The sequence below is a fragment of the Vombatus ursinus genome, unplaced genomic scaffold, assembly GCF_900497805.2.
Source record: "Vombatus ursinus unplaced genomic scaffold, bare-nosed wombat genome assembly UNPS02011369.1, whole genome shotgun sequence".
NCBI lineage: Eukaryota > Metazoa > Chordata > Mammalia > Diprotodontia > Vombatidae > Vombatus > Vombatus ursinus.
In genome coordinates, this window is record NW_020951147.1 from 4345515 (window position 1) to 4369155 (window position 23641).

At 52.1% G+C, this 23641-nt stretch overlaps 2 protein-coding genes across 5 annotated transcripts in view; both read right to left on the reverse strand.

Moving 5' to 3' along the window:
* Positions 1 to 1538, reverse strand: part of LOC114038822 (RNA-binding protein 4B-like) — a 6482-nt gene extending 4944 nt beyond the window's left edge. Inside the window, 2 exon segments of the mRNA XM_027856295.1 lie at positions 769 to 1191; positions 1456 to 1538. Of these exon segments, the coding sequence (XP_027712096.1) occupies positions 769 to 1180 (412 nt within the window). The 5' untranslated portion in view covers positions 1181 to 1191; positions 1456 to 1538.
* A 10-nt stretch (positions 1539 to 1548) lies between these two features.
* On the reverse strand, positions 1549 to 16436 carry RBM14 (RNA binding motif protein 14). 4 transcript variants are annotated; one of them, XM_027856293.1, is made up of 3 exons: positions 16023 to 16436; positions 10720 to 10830; positions 1549 to 1643 (listed from the first exon to the last, which is right to left on the reverse strand). In XM_027856293.1, exons 1-3 carry the CDS (start codon positions 16357 to 16359, stop codon positions 1624 to 1626), a joined length of 468 nt encoding a protein of 155 aa, XP_027712094.1. In that variant the 5' UTR covers positions 16360 to 16436; the 3' UTR covers positions 1549 to 1623. The 4 variants fall into 4 exon arrangements, with proteins under 4 accessions (XP_027712094.1, XP_027712095.1, XP_027712092.1 ...); XM_027856291.1 differs by lacking the exon at positions 1549 to 1643 and adding an exon at positions 7669 to 8498 and having other exon boundaries at positions 9348 to 10830; XM_027856292.1 differs by lacking the exon at positions 1549 to 1643 and adding an exon at positions 8385 to 8498.
* Positions 16437 to 23641: the final 7205 nt, after the last annotated feature.

Here is a 23641-nt window from a genome sequence, read left to right on the forward strand (position 1 = left end):
GGGGCCGGGTGCTCACGGTGGTGTCCGTCCTGAGAGGTTCTCCTTCACCTTGGCCTTCTCTCATTCCCTCTACACCAGAAACAAGCAGCCTGGGGATACCTCTTTTTTCCCCACCCACAGTGGCAGAAGAGTTAAGTGTAAAAAGTGTTCCTCAAAACTTCAACATGTACAACAAACCTCTTAAGACAGACTTCTCATTAAGAGCTGCTGACAAAGTGATTCTCAACTTGCCAATTAAAAAAGGGAAAACAAGCTCAACCACAGAGTATAGCCGATGGCTCTCTAGTCTAACCCCTTGGCACAGGGCACGCCTCATCCTGGGGGAATGGTGAACAAGCCTCATGGTGCAAGAAAACAACCACCAGAGGCAGAGGTGGGAGGCGGTGATCCCAGAACAAAGGCAAGAGGGGAGAAGTTACAGCTTCTCCCAGTGAACCTGGTGTAAAATCACCGTTAACACAGGGAAAAGCTATGGAAACAGTGCCAGGGATTCCCTCTTCTCTTGAGGCTGGGAACCTTAGGAGTGAGGGTGTGGAAGACAAAACAGAAGCCCACAGTAAAGTATCCTCCCTAGAGAACCGGTCCAAACTTAAAGTCACCGCGAAGATTGGCCTACAGGTAAGAAAGCAGAGAAGCCAGGCATGCCACTGGACCTGGGCCGGCGCTCCCAACAAAGAGCTGGGAAAGGAGCCCTTCGGCCGCCCGTGCCCCCCCTCACCGGAGCGCGCCCCCGCCCCCCCCCCCCCGGCCCCGCCCGCCCGCGCTCACCTTGGAACTCGGTGTTGTCCAGGCCGCGGATGGCCTCCACGGCGTCCTCGGCGCGCTCCATGTGCACGAAGGCGTAGTCCTTGACGATGTCGCACTCGATCACGGACCCGTACTCCTCGAACTTGGCGCGCAGCTCCATGTTGGTGCACGTGGGGCTGATGTTGCCCACGTGCAGCTTGGTGGAGGCCTTGCTCTTGTTCTTGCTGGCCTCCACGTTGATGTTGACGCCGTGCAGCTTGTAGTGGTGCAGGTTGCGGATGGCGTCCTCGGCCGCCGTCTTGTCCTCGATGTGCACGAAGCCGTAGTTCTTGATGATGTCGCACTCGAGCACCTTCCCGTACTGCTCGAACAGCGAGCGGATCTCCTGCTCCGTCGCCTCGCGGGGCAGGTTGCCGATGAACAGCTTCACCATCTCGACGGGGCCTGCAAGACACCAGGCTGGCACCGAGTCCGGGGCCGGGGCCGGGGCCGAGCGGACGGAGGCTGGGGACCCGGGGGGGCGGGGGCCGGGGACCGGGGCGGGGGGGCGGGGCCGGGAACCAGGGAACCCACCCGGGACAGGGGCAGGGAGCACAGCCGGGGGGCGCCGAGTGTCCTGGGAGCCACGCGCCGCGCCGCACCAGCCCTGGGCAGGGGCTTGGGCCGTCCGCTCGGGACCGGGGCTCGGAGACGGCGCTCGCGGCTCACCCGCACGGGACGCGGCGCAGCCTCCTCCTCGCGCCTCTGACAAAACGCTAAAATGGCGACGGCCGCAGCGGCGACTCCGAGCGAAGACGGGAGTCTCAGCCTGCCGCCCGATTGGTCACGCCGCCGAGCGGGAGGCCGGCGTTCCAGGCGGGCCCTCCTCCCTGTTGGTTACGAAACACGTCCGTCACCTAAGGGGCAGGGAAGAACTGACGTCAGCGACCGCTTGGGGCTCGTGAAGGACCAACGAGAACGCGCTGTACGCAGCCAGGCTAAGCTGATTGGGCAGGGAGGCGCCGGGGGTGTGGCCAACCGGGGAAACGCAAATAGGTGGGAGGGTAAGCGGAGCCTGTGCCTCGGGTCCCTCCCTTCCTCGCCCCCTGCTTCCCCGGCAACCCCTACACCCCCCCCTCCCCCCGCTCCGCTCTCCCGAGATTTTTCTGCCCTAGAAATCCCGGGGCCTCGCCGCCCACCGAGCCCGGAGCCCCGCAACCGAGACAGCAGGCCAGACTTGGCTCTCCAGCCTGGGTGTACCCGCTTCATACCTGGGACCCAGGGTGCTGCCCCCCCCCCCCCCACCAGCCCAGGAAGGAGACGAGGTTCAAGGAGGAGCGTGAGCCTAAGGGTCACGACCCCTCCGCGGTTCGGTGCGTGCACCTGTTGGCTTAGCTGGGAGTTCGGGGAGGAGGAGGAGCCGGCCCCCCTAAGAAAGAGGAGGAAAGGAAAGGAGACCCCTCCCAAGAAAACGTGTAAGGCACCAAGTTTTCCGGTTCCATCTTTATTTTTCTCCAGCCAGGCTAGAACGAGCTCGGACACAACCTTAGCTCAGCGAAGCCCAGCCCGCCCCGCCTCCCCCGACGTTGGCCCCGCGGGCTGCGGCCCGACACCATCAGATTAAAACCCGGACAAGTTAGAGCGTGGGTCGGCTGCTCTGCGTCCTCCTGGGTTGGCTTTCCAGGCGAGCATCCTCCTTCTGTTCCACAATCTCAGCCTAGACAGCGCTGGAAGAGGCTTCTCAAAAGGAGTCTCCAAGACGCATCAAGCAGGGCATCCAGACGGAGGGGCTTAGAGCACAAGAGGGTGCAGCCAGCATCTTAGAGGGACAAGCATAGAGAGTGGAGGGGAGGAAGGCCCGGACAGCTCAGAGACCTAAAGGAGAAAACCCGGCCAGTGCGATGGGAGGGGGAGGAGGAGGAGTCACAAACCTTGACGCCGAGGCAGCCGGGCCGCTCAGGGCATAGAACCCTGGGCCTGGAGAGGGCAAGCCTGGAGCTCAAATCCAGCTTCTGGCCCTTGCCAGAGGATAGCCCTGGTTAAGTCACTTTGGCTCAGCGTCCTCCACAGTAAAAGGACGACACTGGGAGAACCAAAGTAGACTAGAACTCGTAGACACTTAATAAATGCAGCCCAGACAACGAGCAGAGACACAAGGTGGGGTTGGTGCACCAAGTGGGCAGAATTTAAGAGATCTGACAGCAGCTTTCTCGAGTCAAGATGAGGTGATCAGCGCCCCAACAGGCCCAAGCACATCGAGGTAATGAAGTCCTCCCCTCTTATTCATTCTCTCTCACACACACACATACACCCTTATTACTTCACTTGCAACTCACACCAACATTATTGAGCATCCTCTGTGTTGCAGAACAGGAAAGTAAGGCTGGCTCCCCACTGGGAGAATGAGCAGTCAGTGTGCATAGAAAATTGGCTCTGCACATCCCTGATGTGGCCAGTATGCACCACCCACAGCCAGGTTATCACAGCCTCCCCGTGGCCTAGATGGCCTACGTCAGAACCAGCAAGGACTTGAAACAAGGTTCACAGAGTGTCCAAACTGGGGAGGGGGGAAAAAAGACCTTAGAACAGTCAATGTCAGAGCTGGAGGGAGACTTCCAATATGTGATGCTAGAACTGGAAGAAATCATTTGATCGGACTCCCAATACACACACTGTGCAGAAGTCCAAGGTCCAAGGCAAAGAAGCGACTAAGCCCAGGTGACACAGTTGTCAGCTTTGTTTGCAGTTTAGATAATGCTGTTTTGGAAATAATTGGGGGGGGCAGGTGTTCCTGGCTTTTTAATGGTTTAATAGATTGAAATCTGGACTTCAGTGGTGAAGAAGGACAGTTCAAAAGTCTCTAAGCCCCACATGACCTAAATCAAACTGCCCCTAATCAGGCAAACAGCCACCCAAGGGCTAATGCTGGAGTCCCCTCTGAATCGTCCCAACCCCCCAGGGCCATCCATCAGTGACAAAAAAGTGGCCAATCTCAAGTCCCAGTCATCTACACCTGCAGGGCAGCCATCAGTCCAAAGTAGATACAGCACAATCCCTTCTGCCTGGCTTTGAGAACATGCTCACTGTGGCTGCTGCACCTGCAGGGACAGACAGGAGGCTCTGGGTGACTTTGGACAAGGAGCACTCTGGACCTTTTTTTCCCCTCTTCTGTAAAATTATGAGGTTGGGCTAGTCCAGGAGTCCTGTGTACCCTCCGGGGCCAGTGCAGCCTCGGACCACTTCTCAGAATGTTGTGAAAAACATAAAATGCACAGGATAAAAAAGGACACCAACTAGGTTGAAATACAGTCATCAAAATAGTGAACAAGTTCCAGAGCCCAGGCCTAGGTGACCCCAACCACAACCCTCCAAAGCGCCTCTTCAACGAGCCCACCGCCTGGCCAGGAAAACCTCCCTCCACAAGGGGTGGTCAAGTCTCTTCTGTTTTCCCAGTGATGCCAGGATGTAGCCGCAGGGTGAGACCACAACCAAGGGGCTAACCCAGGGAAGTGGCTCAGATTACCCAAATGAAGGATGTAACCGCCCCTTTCCTGGGAAGTCAAGAAACTTCATCCGTTTAGTCCCCTTAGGGGTTGTCATCTGGGGGGTTAATAAAACTCTAGGCTCGGGGGCCATCTAGAACAGACACAAGCCACTTCCTAGAAGAGAACCCAAACAGCCAGGGATTTCTGTGGGGGGTGAACAAGTCACTAAGCCTCCACTTCTGGCCCACCAGGCATGACAGCATCCAGGCCTCCCAGGGCCCAGCTCAGTGGGCAGGCAAAGCCACCGAATTTAGGGCCCATAGATGTCTGCTGGAGCCCCCTTTTTAGAATTTGTGTGACTCTGGACAAATCACTCACCCCTCAGTTCCAAGTAAGTTCCCTTCCAATTGTTGTATGGGGGCTTTGTAAACTTCACAGGCAATTGTACATCCTGCTGTCTGAAGTCCCTTCCCCTGACACCCCCCACTTAGGAGAAATCTCTTCCTCCCACCACTTGGTGATCTCAGAACATCTATTTTCTAACCAGCTTCTTCCCCAGCCGATTCTTCGGCCCCAAGAGAACTGGCACCAGCGCCAAAGAATCTCAACCTTGGATCAGATCCAAGAATATCAGAACCAGGGGGTACCCGAGAGATCTTGGTCAGGATTTCTTAATCTGGGGTTCACCTCCACGAGTAATTTCAAGGCATCCATTAATTTGGATGGGGGGGGGGAGGAATTATGTCTTTATTTTGATATAATTGGCTTCCTTTGTAATTCTATGAATTTTTCTTTAAGCATTCAAAAATAACATCACCCTGAATGGTCCACAGGCTGATTCACCAAACTGACTATCCAAAGGCTCAAGGACACAAAAAAGTTAGAACTGATCTAGACCCACCCCATTATAGAAGAGAAGAGAAAGGGACCTAGGGAAAGGCCACAGTCATTCTCCTCTCAACACAAGAGTCATCAAGAACTGGCTGTGGACAGGAATTACAAAGGCTATTTCCAGTCTTGTCATCCCTGAGCTCACAGTGCTACAGAGCAGCTACCCTGTGCATACCCAGGTGCCCCTTCCTTGTTAGGGCAAGACAGTGTGCCCTTTAAAAGTGCAATGGGAAGGAAGCCCTTCCATTATCCCACTGAAACACTCCTCTCTGCTGTCATAATTTAATAGACTCAGGGATTCTATAGCCATCTTGCCAACTAAGAGGGCAGCTCTAACTTAAGGGGCAGGCCTGTGCCCCGGGTGCTTCCCATCTCTCTCCCACCACAGCAGAGTTCTTTACACACAGGAGGCTCTTCAGACAGGCTGGTGGAAATGTAGGCCAGTGCCTATGACAGTGCTTGGCCCACCAAGGCCCCCCGGAAAGACTGCATCAAATCAGAGTCAAGTGTGAAGGAACCTGCTTGGGCCCAATTCAGGCTCTCCGTCAATCACCAAGTGCCTCTCAACTGAGGACACTAACTCTGCAGAGTAACAGAAAAGTGTGGGGACACCAAAATCCCTACCATTTCCTCTATGGGTCCCAAAGTCTCCTGCTTTTAAACCCCAGGCCTCTGCATCCAAAGCCTACAGGACCAAGATTGGGTTGGTTGGTGCCTTTGAGGCAGTGGTCACCTAAAAAGATGCCTGTAAAAAAAAATAACATGCTGTGGAGTCCCATTGCTGGAGACAAAAAAGCAAAGCTGTCCAAAGAAGCGTGGCCTAGAGCCTGTGCTGCAGTCAATTTCCTCATTTTTCCCAAATCTAGTCCTCACCCAAGGAGGCACACACCAAGGGCAGCAAGGAGCAGAAGCAGGGAACACATGGCGTAGGGCTCTCAGGCCAACGCTGGCCATACAGGAACAGCCAAGTCTGAAGGGAGCCTATCGAAGGACCCACATCTCCGGCACCTTCGTTTGGTTCTACTCCCCCCACCCCCAAATGGAAGGTGCATGTGGATGTGGGCACCTCTCAACACCGTACCACACCTTTCATCAACTCCCAAGCTGCCAATTCCCACCACCCTCCTCTGAGGAGACAAGACCCTCAAAGTCAGAAAGACACAACAGGTACAGGAGGGGTGACAGAAAATGGTTAGACTGCCCAGCTACCCTGACTCTCCTGGGAGGGAAAGGGAGAGAGACAGAGGCCAGGGTGGGGAGAGGGCTGGCAGCAGACCTGCTTGTGGCTTATCCCTCTTAGGCAAGGAGGAGCTCAGAGAGCCGAGGGGTCCGGGGAGCCTAAGTGTGGTTAGGATGCTCATCCAGGCTCCAGGTGGTTCCAGGTAAATGCTTGCCCTGGGCTGCAATAAGGACAGTCAATTAAGGACCACCCCTCCCCCCCCAACCAGGGGAGAAAAGAGAGAAGACAGGAAATCAGAGTGACAAGAAAGAAATGTTACAATCATAATACTACATCCAACCCTCCAGTGGTCCAGTGTAAAAAAATAAAATCCATGACCCACCAAACCCACTGAGAGCTTGAGCCCTACCTATGAAGGCTTACAAATAACCTCAGTGGATGATGAGTTCTCTTGCCCACCCCACCTCATCACTCCCCGGATCTCTTCAAAAGAATAAAGAAAAAATACAGAGTAGAAGCAAGAAGGAAAAGAGAATTCAAGCCCAGAATCTCCTGACGTGCATCTTAGCCTGGACGTTCCTGGGCAGCCCAATGTTGCCCTGAGAGCTCCAGAACAGCTGGCCCCTGAACTAAAGGAGACCTGAGTGCTGACGTCTCCCCCCCCTGTCCACGGGCTATGAGTGGCCAGACCTGGCCAGGTCATCCCAGCACACCATCTGCCGGGGGAGACAGTGCCCCTACATGCACACCACCGCAAGAAGGCCTTCTCAAAGTCCCTCCCCACCCTTCCAGGTGGAATGGAAATCTGGCTCAAGTAATACAGGAACCAACACCTCCCGGCCAGACTCCAATCTCAAAGTTAAGCCCTGAGGCCTCCTGTCCAAGATCACACCACCACCTTTTCCTGGGTCCCAAGGCCAGGAAAAAAGCAGCAGCTCTCCATTCCTTGCTGTTTCCCACTTACCTAAACCTACACCAAGCCCAGAGGCCGCCACAAGGCTACTCTAGAGCCCCAATAAAATTGGGAGGCAGGCGCAGGTGACGGCGGTGGCAGGATGGAGCAGGGAAGTTCCACTGAGGCAAGCAGGGTGCCCAGATCAGCTGCCCCCACGCCATCCCTTTTCCATCATTGCCTCTTGCCCTGTGACCCCAGGTATAGGTGCCATGAAAGCAGACGCACCACAAGCCAGGGGTGCCAAGAAGGTCACCTCCTAGTGACCTTCCTGCAGGAAGAGGTGAGCGACCACTGTCTCTTCTACCCCACAGCCTAATGATTCTGCCCCCCTGGATTTCTGGGATCAAAGTCCAGGCTGCCTTCATTTTAGCTGGGATGTCACCACTGGCTCCTCGGTGACACTGAGTTCAATCAAGACAATGACAACCAGGTTTCCAAACTGCAAATTGCCCCAAGTTTTATTCATAGTCCATACAAAAGGGAAAAGAAAAAAATGAGGTTTCTAACACCCCCTAATTGGGGAAGATGGGGAACGATGGGCTAGGGGGTGCTGCTCAACATCAGCTCTGCGCACAGTCACCAGGAACCCCACCTCCAAAGCGGCGTGCGGGCAGAGATGGGGTCAAGTGAGCACAGGGGACAAAGGGGCTGACCTGTCCCCAGCCTTCCTCATCTCTCAAAAGAAAAAGACGCCGCTGACCACAGCCGTGGGCTGCTTCCTGTCCAGACGACCTCAAACACCGCGCACAAAAATCCAAGGGACTTCCAGAAAAAGATAAAAACGTAAAGAGAAACTGCTGCTCAGTGAAGGTGGGAGGCCAGGGGCAGGGGCCAGGACGTGGAAGGGGAGCCGACCCTCTGGAGCCTGGAGCCAAAGGCAAGACTTAACTGCTGAGGCGGAGGAACAAAAGGAAAGGTTACCGCCGCAACACTACAAAGATTCGGCTGCCTGGGGCAGAACCCGCAAGGGGGATCAGACTCGCTCTCACCGAACGGGCCCCCATCCTGCCCCCCCTCCTCCTAGCTCTGCTTCCACCCACCCGCAGGACAGCCCTACAGGCGGCGCTGGTAGCCAGAGTGCATCTGCGCTGCCCGCAGGTACTCGCTATAGGAGCCCGAATAGCGAGCGTAATCGGAATGGGCATCGGGCAGGCGACGGTAATCCAGCGAGGACTTTGTCGGCGAGCGGCGGAACGAAAGCTGCGAGTCTGATAAACGGCGGTAATCAGAGAGCTCGGCTAAGCGCCGGTTGGAACCATACCTGGTCGAGAGAAGAAGACAGTTGGTGAATGAAACAGTTGTCTGGGAAGGAGCTCCAGCTGGGTGGGGGGGGGATGCCAATGGAATCAGGGAATTGACCATGAACAAAAAGGGGCTAGACTGGCCAGGCAAGTCTCCAACAAAGGGGTCTTATGTGCTTTCCACCCCCCTAGGGATGCTGACACAGGGCAAGAAAAATCCAAACTGGGATAAACCTGAGGGAGGAGGGGAGAAGAACCAAGCCTTTCACTGGTACCTTCCCTCAGGGTCCAGGCTAAAATGCTATCTGGCCATCATTCATTTACTACATCACAAAAAACACCTGGGGGACCCAAGGTGAAAGGTCCAGGTCAGAGAGCCAAGCCTGGTTGCTCTGGAACGGCGAATGCCAGCAAGATGCCCAACTTCCCCCAGAGAAGACGCAGTGTTGACTACCAGGGTCCTAGTTCGGATCTATGTGCACTCAACTTTCCCATTTCCAAAGCCACAGCTATCGCAGCCAGGACAGCCGTGTCACACGTTAAGGGACACTCAAGATGGTGGGAAAGATCAGGGACCCATTCACCAGCAAGGTATATAGTGGCACATGGGTTGACCCAGACAGGCACCTTCTCTCACAGCCTTAAGTGGCTGGCTCTAAATCAAGCCACACACAGTTCCTGTCTAAAACTGAATTTAAAATCCTGCGAGGCTGCAAAAAGACCTACCACTTGGCCTCAAGGCGTCCCATGGAGCACCGGGGTGAGTGGAGAGTGAGGAAGGGTCATTGGCTCTAGCTCCCCTCCCATCCTAACCTTAGCCCCGTGCCCAAGACCCCAGCCAGGGGGCAGAGCCTGGGGGCATACAGTACCTTTTCGACATGATGGAGGCGGCCTTTTTGTAGGGATCGTCGTAGCTGTCTCGGGGTGGGGAGAGGCGGGTACGCTCATAGGGCGGCGGGGTGCTGGTAGCGGCGTTGGCAACAGCCCCCTGGGACAGGGACAAGTAGGCTGCGGATGGCTGGCCCGCCCCCTCATAGGTGGCACCTGGCTGGCCCCGGTAGGAAGCAGCAGCAGGCTGGGGAGGCTGCTGTTGGGCAGCGTAGGAGGAACCCAACGGGGCCGACGACTGAGTGCGGTAGGGAGCAGCCAGGGCTGCTGCGGTGGGCTGGGCGCCATAGGCAGCTGCCGCCCCGTAGGAGCCGGTGGCTGCAGCTGACTGAGCCCCATAGGAGCCAGAGAGGCCCATGGTGGCCTGAGCTCCATAAGCATTCAGCTGCGCTGTGACAACTGGCTGGGCGCCGTAGGAGCCTGCGAGGGGGCCAGCTGCCTGCGCTGCATAGGCAGCTGGCTGGGCGGCATAGGCTGCAGCAGTAGCCGGCTGAGCCACGTAGGCAGCAGGCTGGGCAGAATAGGAAGCAGCTGGCTGGGCTGCATACGGGCCAGACTGGGCACTGTAAGAAGCTGCCGTTGGCTGAGCATTATAGGAGGCCGCAGTAGGCTGGGTGTTATAGGAGGCCGCCTGGGCCCCATAGGCAAGTGAAGATGCTGCAGGCTGGGCCCCATAGGAAGCTGCCTGAGCCCCATAGGAGGTCAGGGAGGAAGCTGCTGACTGGGCATTGTAGGAGGAGGCAGCAGCCCGCACCCCGTAGGAGGCTGGCTGATTACCGTATGAGGCAAGGGAGGAGGCCTGTGCCCCATAGGAGGTGAGAGAAGAGGCTGCAGCTGACTGGGCCCCATAGGAGGTAAGGGCCGAGGCTGAGGGCTGGGCACCTCCATAGGGGCCGAGTGAGGAAGCTCCCCCAGGCTGAGAGCCAGGGCTAGCCAGCTGGGCCCGATATGGGGCTCCCAGGGACACTGAAGGCTGTGCCCGGTAGGAAGCTGCCTGGGCTGTCATGGGCTGGGTCCGATAGGCGACACCCAAGGAAGCAGAGGGTTGGGCTCTATAGGCCGCCCCCAGGGAAACCGAAGGCTGGGCTCGATAAGTGGCTGGCTGGGCGGTCAGTGGGGTCACGTAGGAAGCTCGGGGAGGCGAGCGGCGCAGGGGACTGCGATCACGGCCATAGAAAGGAGGGGAGGGCTGCCGGGGCCGCCCATCGAAGCTGGTGGTGCTGTTGCCGAAGGCCTGCTGATAATCAAAGGTGGCAGAGAAGCCACCAGTCCCAGGGAACGCAGTATCGCCAGCCCCTGGCTTCTTGGCTTTTTCCCCAGGGGCCGCCAGGCCCGCTGGCCCCTTCTTCTGACCTTTGATGGAAAGCTCCACGTTGATTCGCTTGCCCTTCACCTCCTTGCCGTTGAGCTGCTCGATGGCGGCTTTGGCGTCGGCTTCCTTTTCCATGTGAACAAACGCATAGTCTGATAAAGCAGCAGACAGAGGGGTTAGCGGTTAGGGGGTAAGCCCCAAACTGGGGGCGCGCGCGCGCGCACACACACACACACACACACACACACACTCAATGGCAGGTCCTGGCTGCTGCCAGTTTCCTCCATACACCTCCAAAACTTTCCTCTTGGACTTGGTGCCCAGGCCAGAAAGCTGCCAATGGCCTCGGGGCAGTGAGAGAAACTCCATGAAAAGGACTTCCAGCCAAGCTGGGTATACAAAAGCTTTCTAAATGGCCAGACCAAAGGAGAGATGGGATCCTGAAATAAATCATGCCCAACAAGCTCCAGCCTCCAAGCTTGTAGCAGCCACTCACCTGAGTTCACACCCAGGTCTCCGTTTCCAAACCCTGGGAAGAACTTGTTTCCCCCTAATTACAGCAAGGAAACCAGGTCAAACCAAGGTTTATCAGACAGTGGTAGCCAGCAATCAGCTACGTCAGGAATGACCTGACTGTGACCCAGAATTTCTCACATCTGTAAGGCACTTTACAAAAACAGTCACAACTGCAATGTCACCTGACTCTCACCAACAGCCTGTGAGGGAGGCAAACACAGATCACTCTGTCCATTTTACAGATTAAGAACGTGAGACAGCAAATGAGGGGCAGGGGTAGACTCAAATCCAAGGGTTCTGGGCCCAACCCCAGGGTTTTTCCGCTCTGACTTAGTGAGGTCTCAGAAACCTCACAGAGAGCACAACCCAGACCAACACCTCTTGCTTGTTTCCATGGGCTGAGGCACAGGAGGTGAGGGTCACATAGTGAGCAAACCAAAAGAGATGGAGAATGTGTAGGAAATAAAGCCCAAGCACCCCTCTATCACAGGCTCACCCCCAGGGCCACGCTGCTTCCCCATTTCCTGTTCCCAATACCAAGAAAAACCTGTCCCCACATTAACCCTCTGTGACACTGAAGGTTTATCTACAGGAGACATCAGATCCCAATCACTGTGGCTAGAACCATGTCTATCCTCAAAGCACTTAGTACTCTTTGCCCCAAGACCCTCATCCGGGCCACTCGGAGGCCCATTCAACAAGTCAGCGCAGAGAGGACATCAGACCACTTCCCAACACCGAATCTGGGACTGGAGAAAGAGGGCATGGGGAAAGTAGAAGGCTAGAGAGAAAGGAATCAGAGAAGAAATCCTCGGTAGTCCAGTCTGGCTCTGGGAAGATACAGGAGCTAAGTCTGCTCACTGCCCCTATCAGGAGCAGAGGCAAAGCACCCACTTCTGCTAGTAAGCTGATCATAACATGAAGCCTTCTGACTAAATGAAGGCTAAGTGCTCAAAGACAATGGAATTTTCTGCTCCAAAACAAGCACTTTAGCTACGAGACACCCACTGATTACTGAGCCTCCCTCCCAAGATATTCTCCCTGGGCACCAGCATCCTCTTTTTTGTTCCCTCGGGGCAAACACATGATCATTAAAACTCAAATGCAACTTATGGGGAAACACCTATGTAGGAAGCAATACGGAATAACCAAAATGGCACAGGGGACTAGGAGGATGAGTGGGTTTCAGGAGCACCACTAGTGACTGTGGGCAAGTCACGACCTGTTGCCCCGTCTGTTCAGTCTGTCCCGAGCTAAGGAATGTGGTAGCCCTTTAAAAAGTGTTATGTCACACAGCATGTACAAGTTCTCCCATGCTTATTCAGCAGAATTCCCTCCAGATACCAACTCTCAGTTGCTCTAAGAAAGCAAACAAGATACAGGACCCTTTGTACTTGCAATCTTAGAATCTAACAGATACCAGAAGAATAAAAGTAAGGGAAACAAACCCCTGCCTTCACATCCCACAGCCAGACCCAGTCGTCCCTTACCATTCAACCAGGTAAACACAAGCTCTCCTCACACACAAGGGAGAGGAAGGAGGAAGGCATTCGAAGCTGGCCCAAGGGAAGGTGAGGGCAGCAGAAAGCAGAATTGCTTTCAGAAGACCTGAACCAGCTGCTCTGGGGAAGGGAGAAATAAAACCTGAACGAGAATTACCTGGGCATCTATTTCTAATCAGTCCTGACATGTAAATGGGCAAAAGCAACCAGTAAGCACTGGGAAGAGGAGAAAAAGTTGCAAGCCCAGGTCCCCTAATTACAGTCCAATTTTGTCCACTTTTTTAAAATGTTTTAAGAGCCAGGTTGCAAAATATCTTGAAATCCACATAAAATACGTTAAAACCAACTTGACCAAAAAAAAAAAAATCCATAGGATTACAACCAAATTCCATGCACACAGAGGGCTCCTGGGAAGCAGACAAAAAGCATATGGCCAGCTAGTTCAGGGAGCCACAGGCCTGACTGGTCTGAAAGAAAGCCACCCCAAGGGAAGGCCCTGGGCCCAGCAGAAAACACCAGACCCTAGTTCTTCCACAAGCACAGTAAGGAAAAACACCTGAAGATTCAAGGATCACCAAGAGCCCCATCTGGCCCTCCAAATTAGATGATGGGATATGGAGAACTTTTGAGAAGACTCTTTTTGCTTAGGGAAAAGAAGCAACCCAGGCTTCCCAGCATCACTGCACAATTCCCTCTGCTACTAAGACACAATGACTATCATTCTTCAGTGGGTCCTAAAGTGTAAGGTGGGAATAGCATCTCCTCAGAATCCTCCTAGGCTTCTCAAAGGCTGATGACGTGTCTTGTAGATAGAGGCCAATACGAGTTCCCCACTTCTCTGGGCAGTCAACAGGACAAATGCACAGAGAGGCTCATAACCGCTGCTGTAGTATATTGAGTCACCAGACGGTTACTAAGCAACTTCCTCCTTCCTGTACCTAGGCCACAGGCTACACTAAAGAAGGACCAACTCCCCCCCAAATGGTAGTAGGACTTTGGTTTAATTTAAGTGCTAAAGACTAGGGTCAATGTAGTAGGAGGTAATTAAAAACCACTCCTCTTTCTTAGCAATCATCTATGTTATTTCCTCCCTTCCCACATTCCCTGTCCAAACTTCTGTTCGCAGCCAGAGAAAAAAGGATTCCATGGAGCCATGCATCCTCTTCCTCCTGTCTCCAGTGTTTGAGAGGCTTCCATAGATCTTCTTGATTAAATCAAACAATTTGTCAATAAGGAAATTCCCAAATACAAATAAATGTTTCTATAATACCTGACAGGGCAGTAAACACATGTCTGCTCGTAGATGCACATTCTCCAGGTGCTTCCCAAAGAAATCCCGGGTGCCTCCCAGCACCATTTCTTTTCAGTCTAAGCAAGCAGTGGTGAATGATGCCATTATTTTCCCTCTGCTACCTAGCTTATGAAAAGGCACTGAGCAAAGAAGGTTTCCTGACACCATGAATTCCAAGAAATTCTAATCTCACAGAACCAAGTTTCTCAATTCTCCACTCAGAACCCACCCTACAGAAGGAGCAGTTCTGACATTTATTAAACCAATAGAAAACAAATACTAGCCAAAGTCAAGAGTCCCCACTTCCCTCCTCGAAGTCCTTTCCATTCTCTCCTCAAAACAAAAGCAAACTGCAAACATCATAGCCTGCCCCAGAACACCTGGCAGCAGAGCCCGGATCCGGATATTCCTGGACTTCCATAACCTGAGTTGAGGAAAATAGAATGCAGTATTAATGCAGGACGAGAAGGCTATTTCCCATTAAGGAGAAGCGGAGGGCCAAATTAAATCTTTACCCTACCCACCCCTTGCTGGAAGAAGTAGCTACACCAAGAAGGAGCCTTCCTGGAGCAGACCAGCAGATCCAGAAAACACATAGAGGGTTGCTTTCCCTAACACTTCTCTTGCTGAGTCCTAACAGCCCCCAAATAGGTGCACAAAGACCCTCAAAATACATCCTACCTCCCTCTCTTCTGACATCCAAGAAAAGTATTTTGGCTTCTGCAGATGATCAGGAGAAGCTAACCTGATCCCATCCAGAAAAGATGCTGAACTACACAAGGCTTATGGCTTTTTCCAATTCCTGCCAAAGATGACAGAACTCTGGACAAACTGTCCGGTCCAAAACAAAGTATCAAATGGGCTGCCTGAATTACATACAAATATGTGCTGTATAATATACAACGATCCAAGACAACGCTGAGAGACTCATGACGAAAAATGTTATCTAACCCCAAAGAAAGAAATGATGGTGTCTGAATACAGAGGGAAGCATTCTTTCTTTCTGACTTTTATTTCTCTTTACGTTCTTGGGTTTTTTTGGTCTACGTTTTCTTTCACAACATGACTACACACGCATAACCTACATCAAATTGCTTGCCTTCTAAATGAGGGGGGTAGGGAGGGAGGAAGGGAGAGAATGTGGAACTCAAAGTTTTAAAAACGAACGTTAAGAACTGTTCTCACACGTACTGGAGGGAAATAAAATGCTAAAGAGTTTTTAAAGAGAGAAATAAAAATAAGCACTTAAAAAAAAAAAGAATACCTGCTACATAGGAGAGAAATTGAGCATTAAGCCACCCCAAGCGGATGAATGGAAAAGCAAACCATTCCAGTTAATAGGGGAGGCCTAAGTCTGCCTCCTCTAACCGAAGAATGACAGGCTCGAGGAGGTGAAGGACAACAGAGAACCCAGGCATTCAACCGTGACTTACAGCAGGCATACCTCGTCCTGGAAGCTAGGCCCCAGGTTAAAGAACTGGGCAAAGTTCCTCCTCGGGACACGGAGGCCCACTCACTGTGTGTCCAAGCACAGGGATCTAAGGCGAGGAATGTGCAAGGGGCCCCTCCTGTCCCCGCACGTCCGTGGCTGCAAAGCTCAGCTCCGGGGGAGGCCCTTTCAAAGCACCGGCTCCTTACAGGCTTCAGGGCCCCGTTACCTTCCGCTCCGGCGCATTCGTCTGCATCGAACCGGCGGGAGGGCGGGCCCAGAGCCCTGACCTTTCACCCCTCGCCTCCGACCGACGTCCGAAAGGGGCGGAGGGGGGGGGAAGGGGGCCGGCCCCCCGCGCCTCCGGATCCGGCGTGTCCCCGTCGCTTCCTAACACTTTCCGACCGTTTGGCGACCGCCCCGCCCCGCCCCCGGAAGAGGGGGAGGGGAAGGCGCGCCCCCGCCGCGCACACGCGCCCCCGTCCCCCCCACACTGGTCACCGGCTTAAAGCGTCCTCGCCGCCGACGCCGACGGGCGCGCCCCCGACACGCGCCCCCGCGGGTCCTGGCCCCGGTTTCCCCCCCCCGGGCGCGCCCCCGCCTTACCTTTGACCACGTCACACTCGATGACGGGCCCGTGGCGCTCGAAGAGGCTGCGCAGCTCCTGGCTCGTGCACGCGGCCGACACGTTCCCCACGAAAATTTTCCAAGTGTTGAGAGGTCGCGGACGCGACATCTCCACCACGAGGGCGCGCCCCGGCCGGAGTTCGTGGCCGTGCAGGGCCTCGATGGCGCGCAGCGCGCCCGCGGCCTCGCGCACGTGCACGAAAGCGAACTGCTTCATGACGGCGCAGCTCATGACGGTGCCGAAGCGCGAGAAGAGGGCCGCGAGCTCCTCCGGAGTCGTGTCCGCCCCATCTACGTTCCCCACAAAGATCTTCATGGCGCCGCCTCCCCCGGCCAAGAGCTCGGACCCCCGCCTTTCCCCTCAGCGACGAGCGAGACGTCCGCCCTGACGGCCGTCCTCCCCTGGAATGGAGGGCTGACGAGAACCCCGCCGCGCAGGCGCAACGCGCCGGCCAATCTCAGCCGGCGCTCCGCGCCACCGCTGGCCAATGAGAGCGGCGGAAAGGGCCGCGCGCGGGGGCAGCCAATCCCCGCGGCCGGGGAGCCCGCTCGCTGGGCCAGGGAGTTCGGAAAGGAGGGCGGCGGCGGCGCGCGCGCGACCAACGGCCGCCCGCCCCACCCCCCCCCCCTCCCCTCCTCCCCTCCTCCCCTCCTCCCATGTCCACCCCTCCCCCGCTGCGGGTACATGGGCCGAGAGCTGAGCTGGGGGCGGACGAGCAGGGAAGACGCCCCTGCAGCCGGGGGGAGGGGTGTGGCTCCGAGGGCGGGGGGAGGGGGGCGCGGCCCGGCCCGGTCCACCGGCCCAACTCCGCGCCTGCCCCGCTGCCGCGTCCCTCGGCCGCTCCCAGACCTTCCGTGGCTCCCGGCCCGGCCGCACCTTTCCAGCTTGGCCTGCCATGCCCCCTCGGCTCCCTGGCCTTTGGCGTTCCGGTGCCGCAGTCCCCCAACGGCATCGGCATTCCATCCCCAGCTCGGAGCCTGGAACACTGCGCCCCCACCCCCCACCCCCGCTCCCAGGAGGGCGCCCCCTTCCTGGCCCGGCACGGGAAAGTGGCCGAGTTCGAACCCAGGGCCTGTGCCTCCACGGCGCGCGCTCAGCCCCCCCCTCGGCTGCCCCTCCCCCCTCGCGCCCACCCCGACTCCTCTCCCGCTTGTGGTCCTTAGTAACACGGGCCGCCTTTCCTGGCCACCTCAGCGCTTAGTGCTCCAGCAGCCCGACCACGTGTGCTGAGCGCCTACTGTGTGCTGGGGTGCGGTCTGTGCGGTGCAAGGACGGGAAGGCGTCCTGAGAGAGCCGGGGAGAGAGGAGGAGGGAGAGCCTCCCGGGGATGGGGCACAGCCGAAGAAAAGGCTGAGATGGAGAGTCATTGGCCGTGGTCAGGATGAGCCAACGTGGGTAGACGTGCATCCGGGACTTTTCCTCAGTCTCCCCATAGATAGTCCACAGAGCAACTAACACAAGGCGGCTTTCTACATTCCCACGTGTGATTTCAATGGTGTAGTTAGTGTTGGGAACTCCCCACATTCACATCCCCTCCACTGATACAGATTAGCAACTGGAATTTATAGTTTTTGAGAGTTGGCTGGGACACTGAGAGTTTAAGCGACTTGCTGAGGTCACACGGCTGTTATGGATCGGTGGAAGGATTTGAATCCAGGGCTTTGTGACTCCCAAGTACAGCCATCTCTCCCTGATGCTGCACATCATGCATAGGGCAAATACTTAACAGATGGTTGTGGAATTGAACTGAATCCATGCAGTGGGCTGGAGGCATTCCTTCTTTGGGTTTACAAAGACAGAAGTATAGGCCTTGGGATTGTTAGGAGCAGCCCATAACTTTCAAAGTGGTTCTCCTCAATTCCTGGTTCCATTGACTGCCTGAACCATTGGCCTTCTTCATCCACTAGGTTGCTCCTTTGTGGATTGTGAGGTCAGTTTCCTGAGTCTCATCACTAGGCTCTGCAGCCTTCTGAGGCTGGAGTAGAACCATCTTGTGGTCACCCACAAGGGAACATCTGGAGGGAGGACCCCTTCCCGTTGGATTCCTTAAAGGACTCACTGCCCTTGAGGGAGAAGAAGCAACATGCTTCTCTTCAGGGGATCCCTGGACCAAGTCCTCTCTGGCGTTGCATCTGTCCAGGAATCTTACATAATGCCAAAATGTGCACGGAGGAAGGTCATATCAACAGGCAGTAATCACAACGGGTGTTTGCCCTTTCCGTGCTTCTCAGTAGTCATAGAGCTGAAGCTGTGCTCTGCCATAGAAAACCAGCAAAAACGTGCCTGTTCTCTTACCATTTCATGGGTAGTTAAGAGTTTGTGGAGTTAAGAAAGCAGGGACATGGGCATCCTGCAGCTGGGGGTGCCACATTGCACGGGGCACTGGGCCTCCAGTGGGGAATGTCCTGAGTTCAATTTGTCCTCAGACACTTACTAACTCTGTGATATTGGGAAAGTCACTTAACCTCTGTGGGCCTCAGTTTCATCTGCTGTAAAATGGGGATAATAATAGCACCTACCTTCCAGGATTGTTGTAAGGATCGAATGAGATAATAATTGTAAAAAATGCTTAGCACAATGTCTGGCACATAGAAGGTGCTTAATAAATGCTTGTTCCTGGATAATATGGAAATAAGTTTTGCATGACTTCACACATAAAATGAATATCCTATTGCTTGCCTTTTCAAGGGGTGGGGAAGAGGCAGGAGGGAGAGAGAGACTTTGGAACTCAAAATTTTAAAAAATGAATGTTCAAATTTACATGTAATTGGGAAATATTTAATAAAATTAAAAGATATTAAAAATGAAAAAAAGCTTGTTCCCTTTCCTTTCCCTAATCATGCCCATTTAGTTGTTCAATTTCTTCCTCTCTTTCAGATGTTAAAAATTATTTCCTCAATGCTTTTAAAAACCTGCTGTAAAATAGATAATTTTGATTATATAAAATTTAAAAGTTTTTGGACAAACAAAACCAATGCAACTAAAATTAAAAGGAAAGCCGAAAAGTTGGAAAAAAAATTTTCCAACAAGCATCTTTGAGAAAGGCCTCATTTCTCACATATATAGACAGCTGAGTCAAATTTATAAAAATGCAAGTCATTCCTCAATTGATAAATGGTCAAAGGATAGGAACAGGCAGTTTTCAGACAAAAAAAAATCAAAGCTATCTATAGTCATATAAAAAAATGCTCTAAATCATTATTGATTAGAGAAATGCACATCAAAACAACTCTGAGGAGGCAGTTAGGTGTCACAGTGGATAGAGCTCCGGCCTTGAGGCCAGGAGGACCTGAGTTCAAATCTGACCTCAGACACCTGACACTAGTTGTGTGACCCAGGGCAAGGCACTTAACCCCGATTGCCTCACCAAAAAGCAAAAGCAAAAACAACTCTGAGGTACCATCTCATAATATCTATCAGATTGGCTAATGTGATAAAAAAAACAAAAATGATAAATATTGGAGGGGATGTGGGAAAACTGGGACACTAATACACATTTGGTGGCGTTGTGAACTGATCCAACCATATGGAGAGCAATTTGGAACTACGTCCAAAGGGCTATAAAACTCTGCATACCCTTTGATCCAACCTACTAGGTCTATATCCCAAAGACGTTAAAAAAAAAAAAAAGGGAAAAGCACCTGTTTGTACAAAAATATGTATTGCAGCTCTTTTTGTGGTGGTTAAGAATTGGAAATCCAAGGGATGCCCATCAATTGGGAAATGGCTAAACAAGCTGTGGAATATTATTGTGCTATAAGAAATGATGAGCAGGACAATTTCAGAAAAGCCTGGAAAAACATGAACTGATACAAAATAAAGTGACCAGAACCAGGAGAATATTGTACGCAGTAACAGCAATATTGTACTATGAAGAACTGGGAATGAGTTGGCTATTCTGAACCAGACACTGATATAAGACAGTCCCAAAGGACTAAGGATGAAACATGCTATCCACCTCCTTGGAGAGAACAGATACCATCTGAATGTTGGCCGTCCCTCGTTCTCAAAGAAGACCAGGATATCAGGGAGGTGATGCTGTGACTTAAAAGCGAGTTGGATTTAAGTGAGGGAGGCTGCACAGAGTCACCAGCCTCACTTTCTCCTCCGGAGCCATCTGGGTCTAGCGGCTAGATACAGATCAGGATGACTGGAGATGGCCCCGGATACAGTGGGAGACCTTGGCCTTTTTAAGGTAAGGCCTTTCCAAGTTCTCATGTTGACTGAAGCAATGCCCATTCAGTGATTAAGGCTGGGTAAGAAAGGAGGCAAAGAATTGCCTCTTTATCTAGTTTTATATATATATTGAAGCATCCTCTTTTTCACTTTCTTTTTTTTTTTTTTAAATTTGAGTCTTCTTGTACAAAATGACTGATAAAATGAGTAAAATGTTTTCCCTGGTTGCACATGTATAACCTGTATCTGCTTACTGTCTCAGGAAGGGGGTAGGGGAGGGAGGGAAGGAGGAATAGAATTTGGAATTCAAAACTTTAAAAAAAAGTTTAAAAATTGCTTAAACATGTAATTGGGTGAAAAATAAAATATTATATAAAAAATAAAATGAGCTTGATTAAAAAAAAAAAACCTGTGTTAGCAAGGGCTACTTCTCTGCATCCTTCTTCTTCCCAGGTTTATTTCCTTCAATGCCACTTCTTTTTCATATGACACACGGACTGAGCTGCTCCATTCAACTATCACTTTTTTTTGTTTTTAATTTTATTTTCAGTTCCAAATTGGCTTCCTCCTGCTCCTCCCTCACACATTGAAAAGGAAAGAAATATGATACTCATTATACATATAAAATCATGCAAAACATATTTCCCCCTTAGCCATTCAACAGTCACTAGTTAAGTACCTACTATGTGCAAGGCTATTCTAGGCAGTAGAGATAGTATAAGAAGCAGGGTGGTGATGAATTGGCTCATGGCCTTATAGGGACCATCTCTGGAAGCTTGCAGAAAACTTTCTGGTTTCTAGGGAACCACATAGGAACTCATGTGAAGAGCCCTGAAGTGAATTCTGCTTGGTCAAGACAAAGTCCCCTTCTTGACCAACAAGCCAAGACTTTGTGTATATTTAAAAGGGAGTGACCCCACCCTAGGGGTTGTTGTTGTCGTCATCCTCATCATTATTTACCTGAGTGAGGCTACCTGACCAGCCACAGAGCACAGGCAAAGTACCTGAGACGTTGTTCGTGGGAGCCATAAAGGTACAGGCATCTGAGTCTTTAATGTGTCATCACCTACCACCAGACACGGGCAATCACAACTGGCTAACTGTAGAATGAGAGATGATCTTCAGTGTCCAGGGTGGGCCGGTGGTTACCAACCACTCTGGCCCTTAAGCAGGATTATCTTTGGCCCCCTCCTCCTCCCTCTCTGGGCACTCACTTGCTTTTGGACACACATCTCTAACTTAGTAGGTGCCTACTGCCCTCATGTTATCTAGATGCCCTCCCCTAGTTCTACCTAGGTCTGCCTTCCCCAGAAAAATCCCCCCTACCCCCAATCAAAATATCCATTCTTTCAGTTCAGAAGATTTCCCATGAATCATAGGAAAATAACCTGGTAAGTCACAGAGCATTACCAGCTGTAATTTGATTTAACATGATTCTGCTTCCCAGGACAAGAATGGAAGAAAAGGAAACAAATCCTAGAGGATTGTTAGTTTGGAGGAATAGGTTTAGGGGCAGCAGGGGTGAGGTATTGAGGAGAAAACAGGGAGACAGGAATAAGGTAAAGGGCCCCTGAAAGAAGAACTGGGCAAGTCCTCTTTGCTTACTACATAATTAATCTCAGGGCTCCCCCTTTGCTCCATGCTGCCCTCCAGAAATTACCAGTATCACACATAGGGGAAGAAGGGTCATGGCAGAGGGGCTTTCGTAGCTCAATGAAATTACCAACTATGCCATGCAGGGTTATCCAAGACGGGCAGAGCATAGTGGAGAGTTTTGACAAAAGGTGATCCACTGGAGAAGGAAATGTCCAACCACTCCATATCTTTGCCAAGAAAACCTCATGGACGGTACTAAAATGATCAAAGACATAACACCATAAGATGAGTCTCTCAGGTGGGAAAGTGTCCAATATGCTCCTGGGGAAGAGCGGAGGACAATTACAATTAGCTCTAGTACTAATGAATGCTAAGGCAGGAAATCAAAAGATAATTGGAATGGCATGCAAGCTTGGCCCTGGAGTACCAGATGAAGCAGGGCAGAGGATAGTTGAATTTTGTCAAGACAACTCGCTGCTCGTGGCAAACGCTCTTTTTCAACAACCCAAAAGGTCACTCTACACATGAACATCACCAGATGGTCAATATAGAAATAAGATTGACTATATGCTTTGCAGGCGAAGGTGGAGGTCATTAAAATAAGCCCTGCAGCTGACTGTGACTCAGATCATTAGCTGTTTATTGCAAAATTCAGGTTTAAATTGAAGAAAGTAGGGAAACTATCGGACGATATAGGTATGACCCAGATTCTATCTTTTGTGAATATGAAATGGAGATGATGAACAGGTTTAAGGGATTAGATCTGGTAGATAGAATACTGAAGAACTATGGACAGAAGCTGACAATATTGTGCCGGAGGCAGCAGCAAAAAAGTCAGGAGGACCTGAATTCAAATCTGGCCTCAGACACTTGACACTTACTAGCTTTGTGACCCTGGGAAGTCACTTAACCCCATTACCTAGCCAAAAAGCCAAAAAAAAAAAAAAAAGTATACCCAACTGAATGAAGAATTCAGAGAATAGCAAGGAGAGAGAAGATTTTCTTAGATGAGCAATGCAAAGAAATAGAAGAAAACAATAGAACGGGAAAGACAAGAGATCTCTTCAAGAAAATTAGAGATATCAAGGGAAATTTTCATGCAGAAATGGGCACAATAAGAAAAATGGCGGGGATTTAACAGAAGCAGAAGAGATGGTAAGAATAACACAAAAGAACAATACAAGAAAGATGTTACCATCGCCAATAACTACAATTGTGTGGTTACTGATCTGGAGCCCGACATCCTGGAGAATGAAGCCAAGCCGGTCCTGGGAGGCATTGCTAAAAAGACTAGTGGAGGTGACCAAATTCCAGCTGAGCTATTTAAAACCCTCAAAGATAATGCCGTTAAAGTGTTGCACTCAATATGCCAGCATATTTGGAAAACTCAGCGGCGGCCACTGGATTGGAAAAGATTGGTTTATGTCCTAATCCTGAAGAAGGGCAATGCCGAGGAATGCTCAAAGTACCAATCAATTGTGATCGTTTCACATACCAGCAAGGTCATGCTTCAGATTCAGCAACGTGTGAACCGAGAACTACCAGAAGAGCAGGCTGGTTTTTGAAGAGGCAGAGGAACTAGAGACCAAATTGCCAGCATTTGCTGGATTTGAAGAAAGCAAGAGTTCCAGAAAAACGTCTGCTTCTGCTTCATTGACTGCACTAAAGCCTTTGACGGTGTGGTTCACGACAAAATGTGGCAAGTCTTCCAAGAGGATGGGAGTCCCAGATCATCTTACTTGTCTCCTGAGGAACCTGTATATGGGTCCTCGACAGCAACAGTTGGAACCAAACATGGAACAACTGATTGGTTTAAGATTGAAAA

Coding starts and splice junctions, on each gene's coding strand:
- RBM14 (XM_027856291.1), bottom strand. CDS start 16,359: ATGAAGATCTTTGTGGGGAACGTAGATGGGGCGGACACGACTCCGGAG. Junction 10,831..16,022: donor CGAGTGTGACGTGGTCAAAG/GTAAGGCGGGGG, acceptor CTGCTTTATCAG/ACTATGCGTTTGTTCACATG. Junction 8,499..9,347: donor GCCTCCATCATGTCGAAAAG/GTACTGTATGCC, acceptor TCTCTCGACCAG/GTATGGTTCCAACCGGCGCT.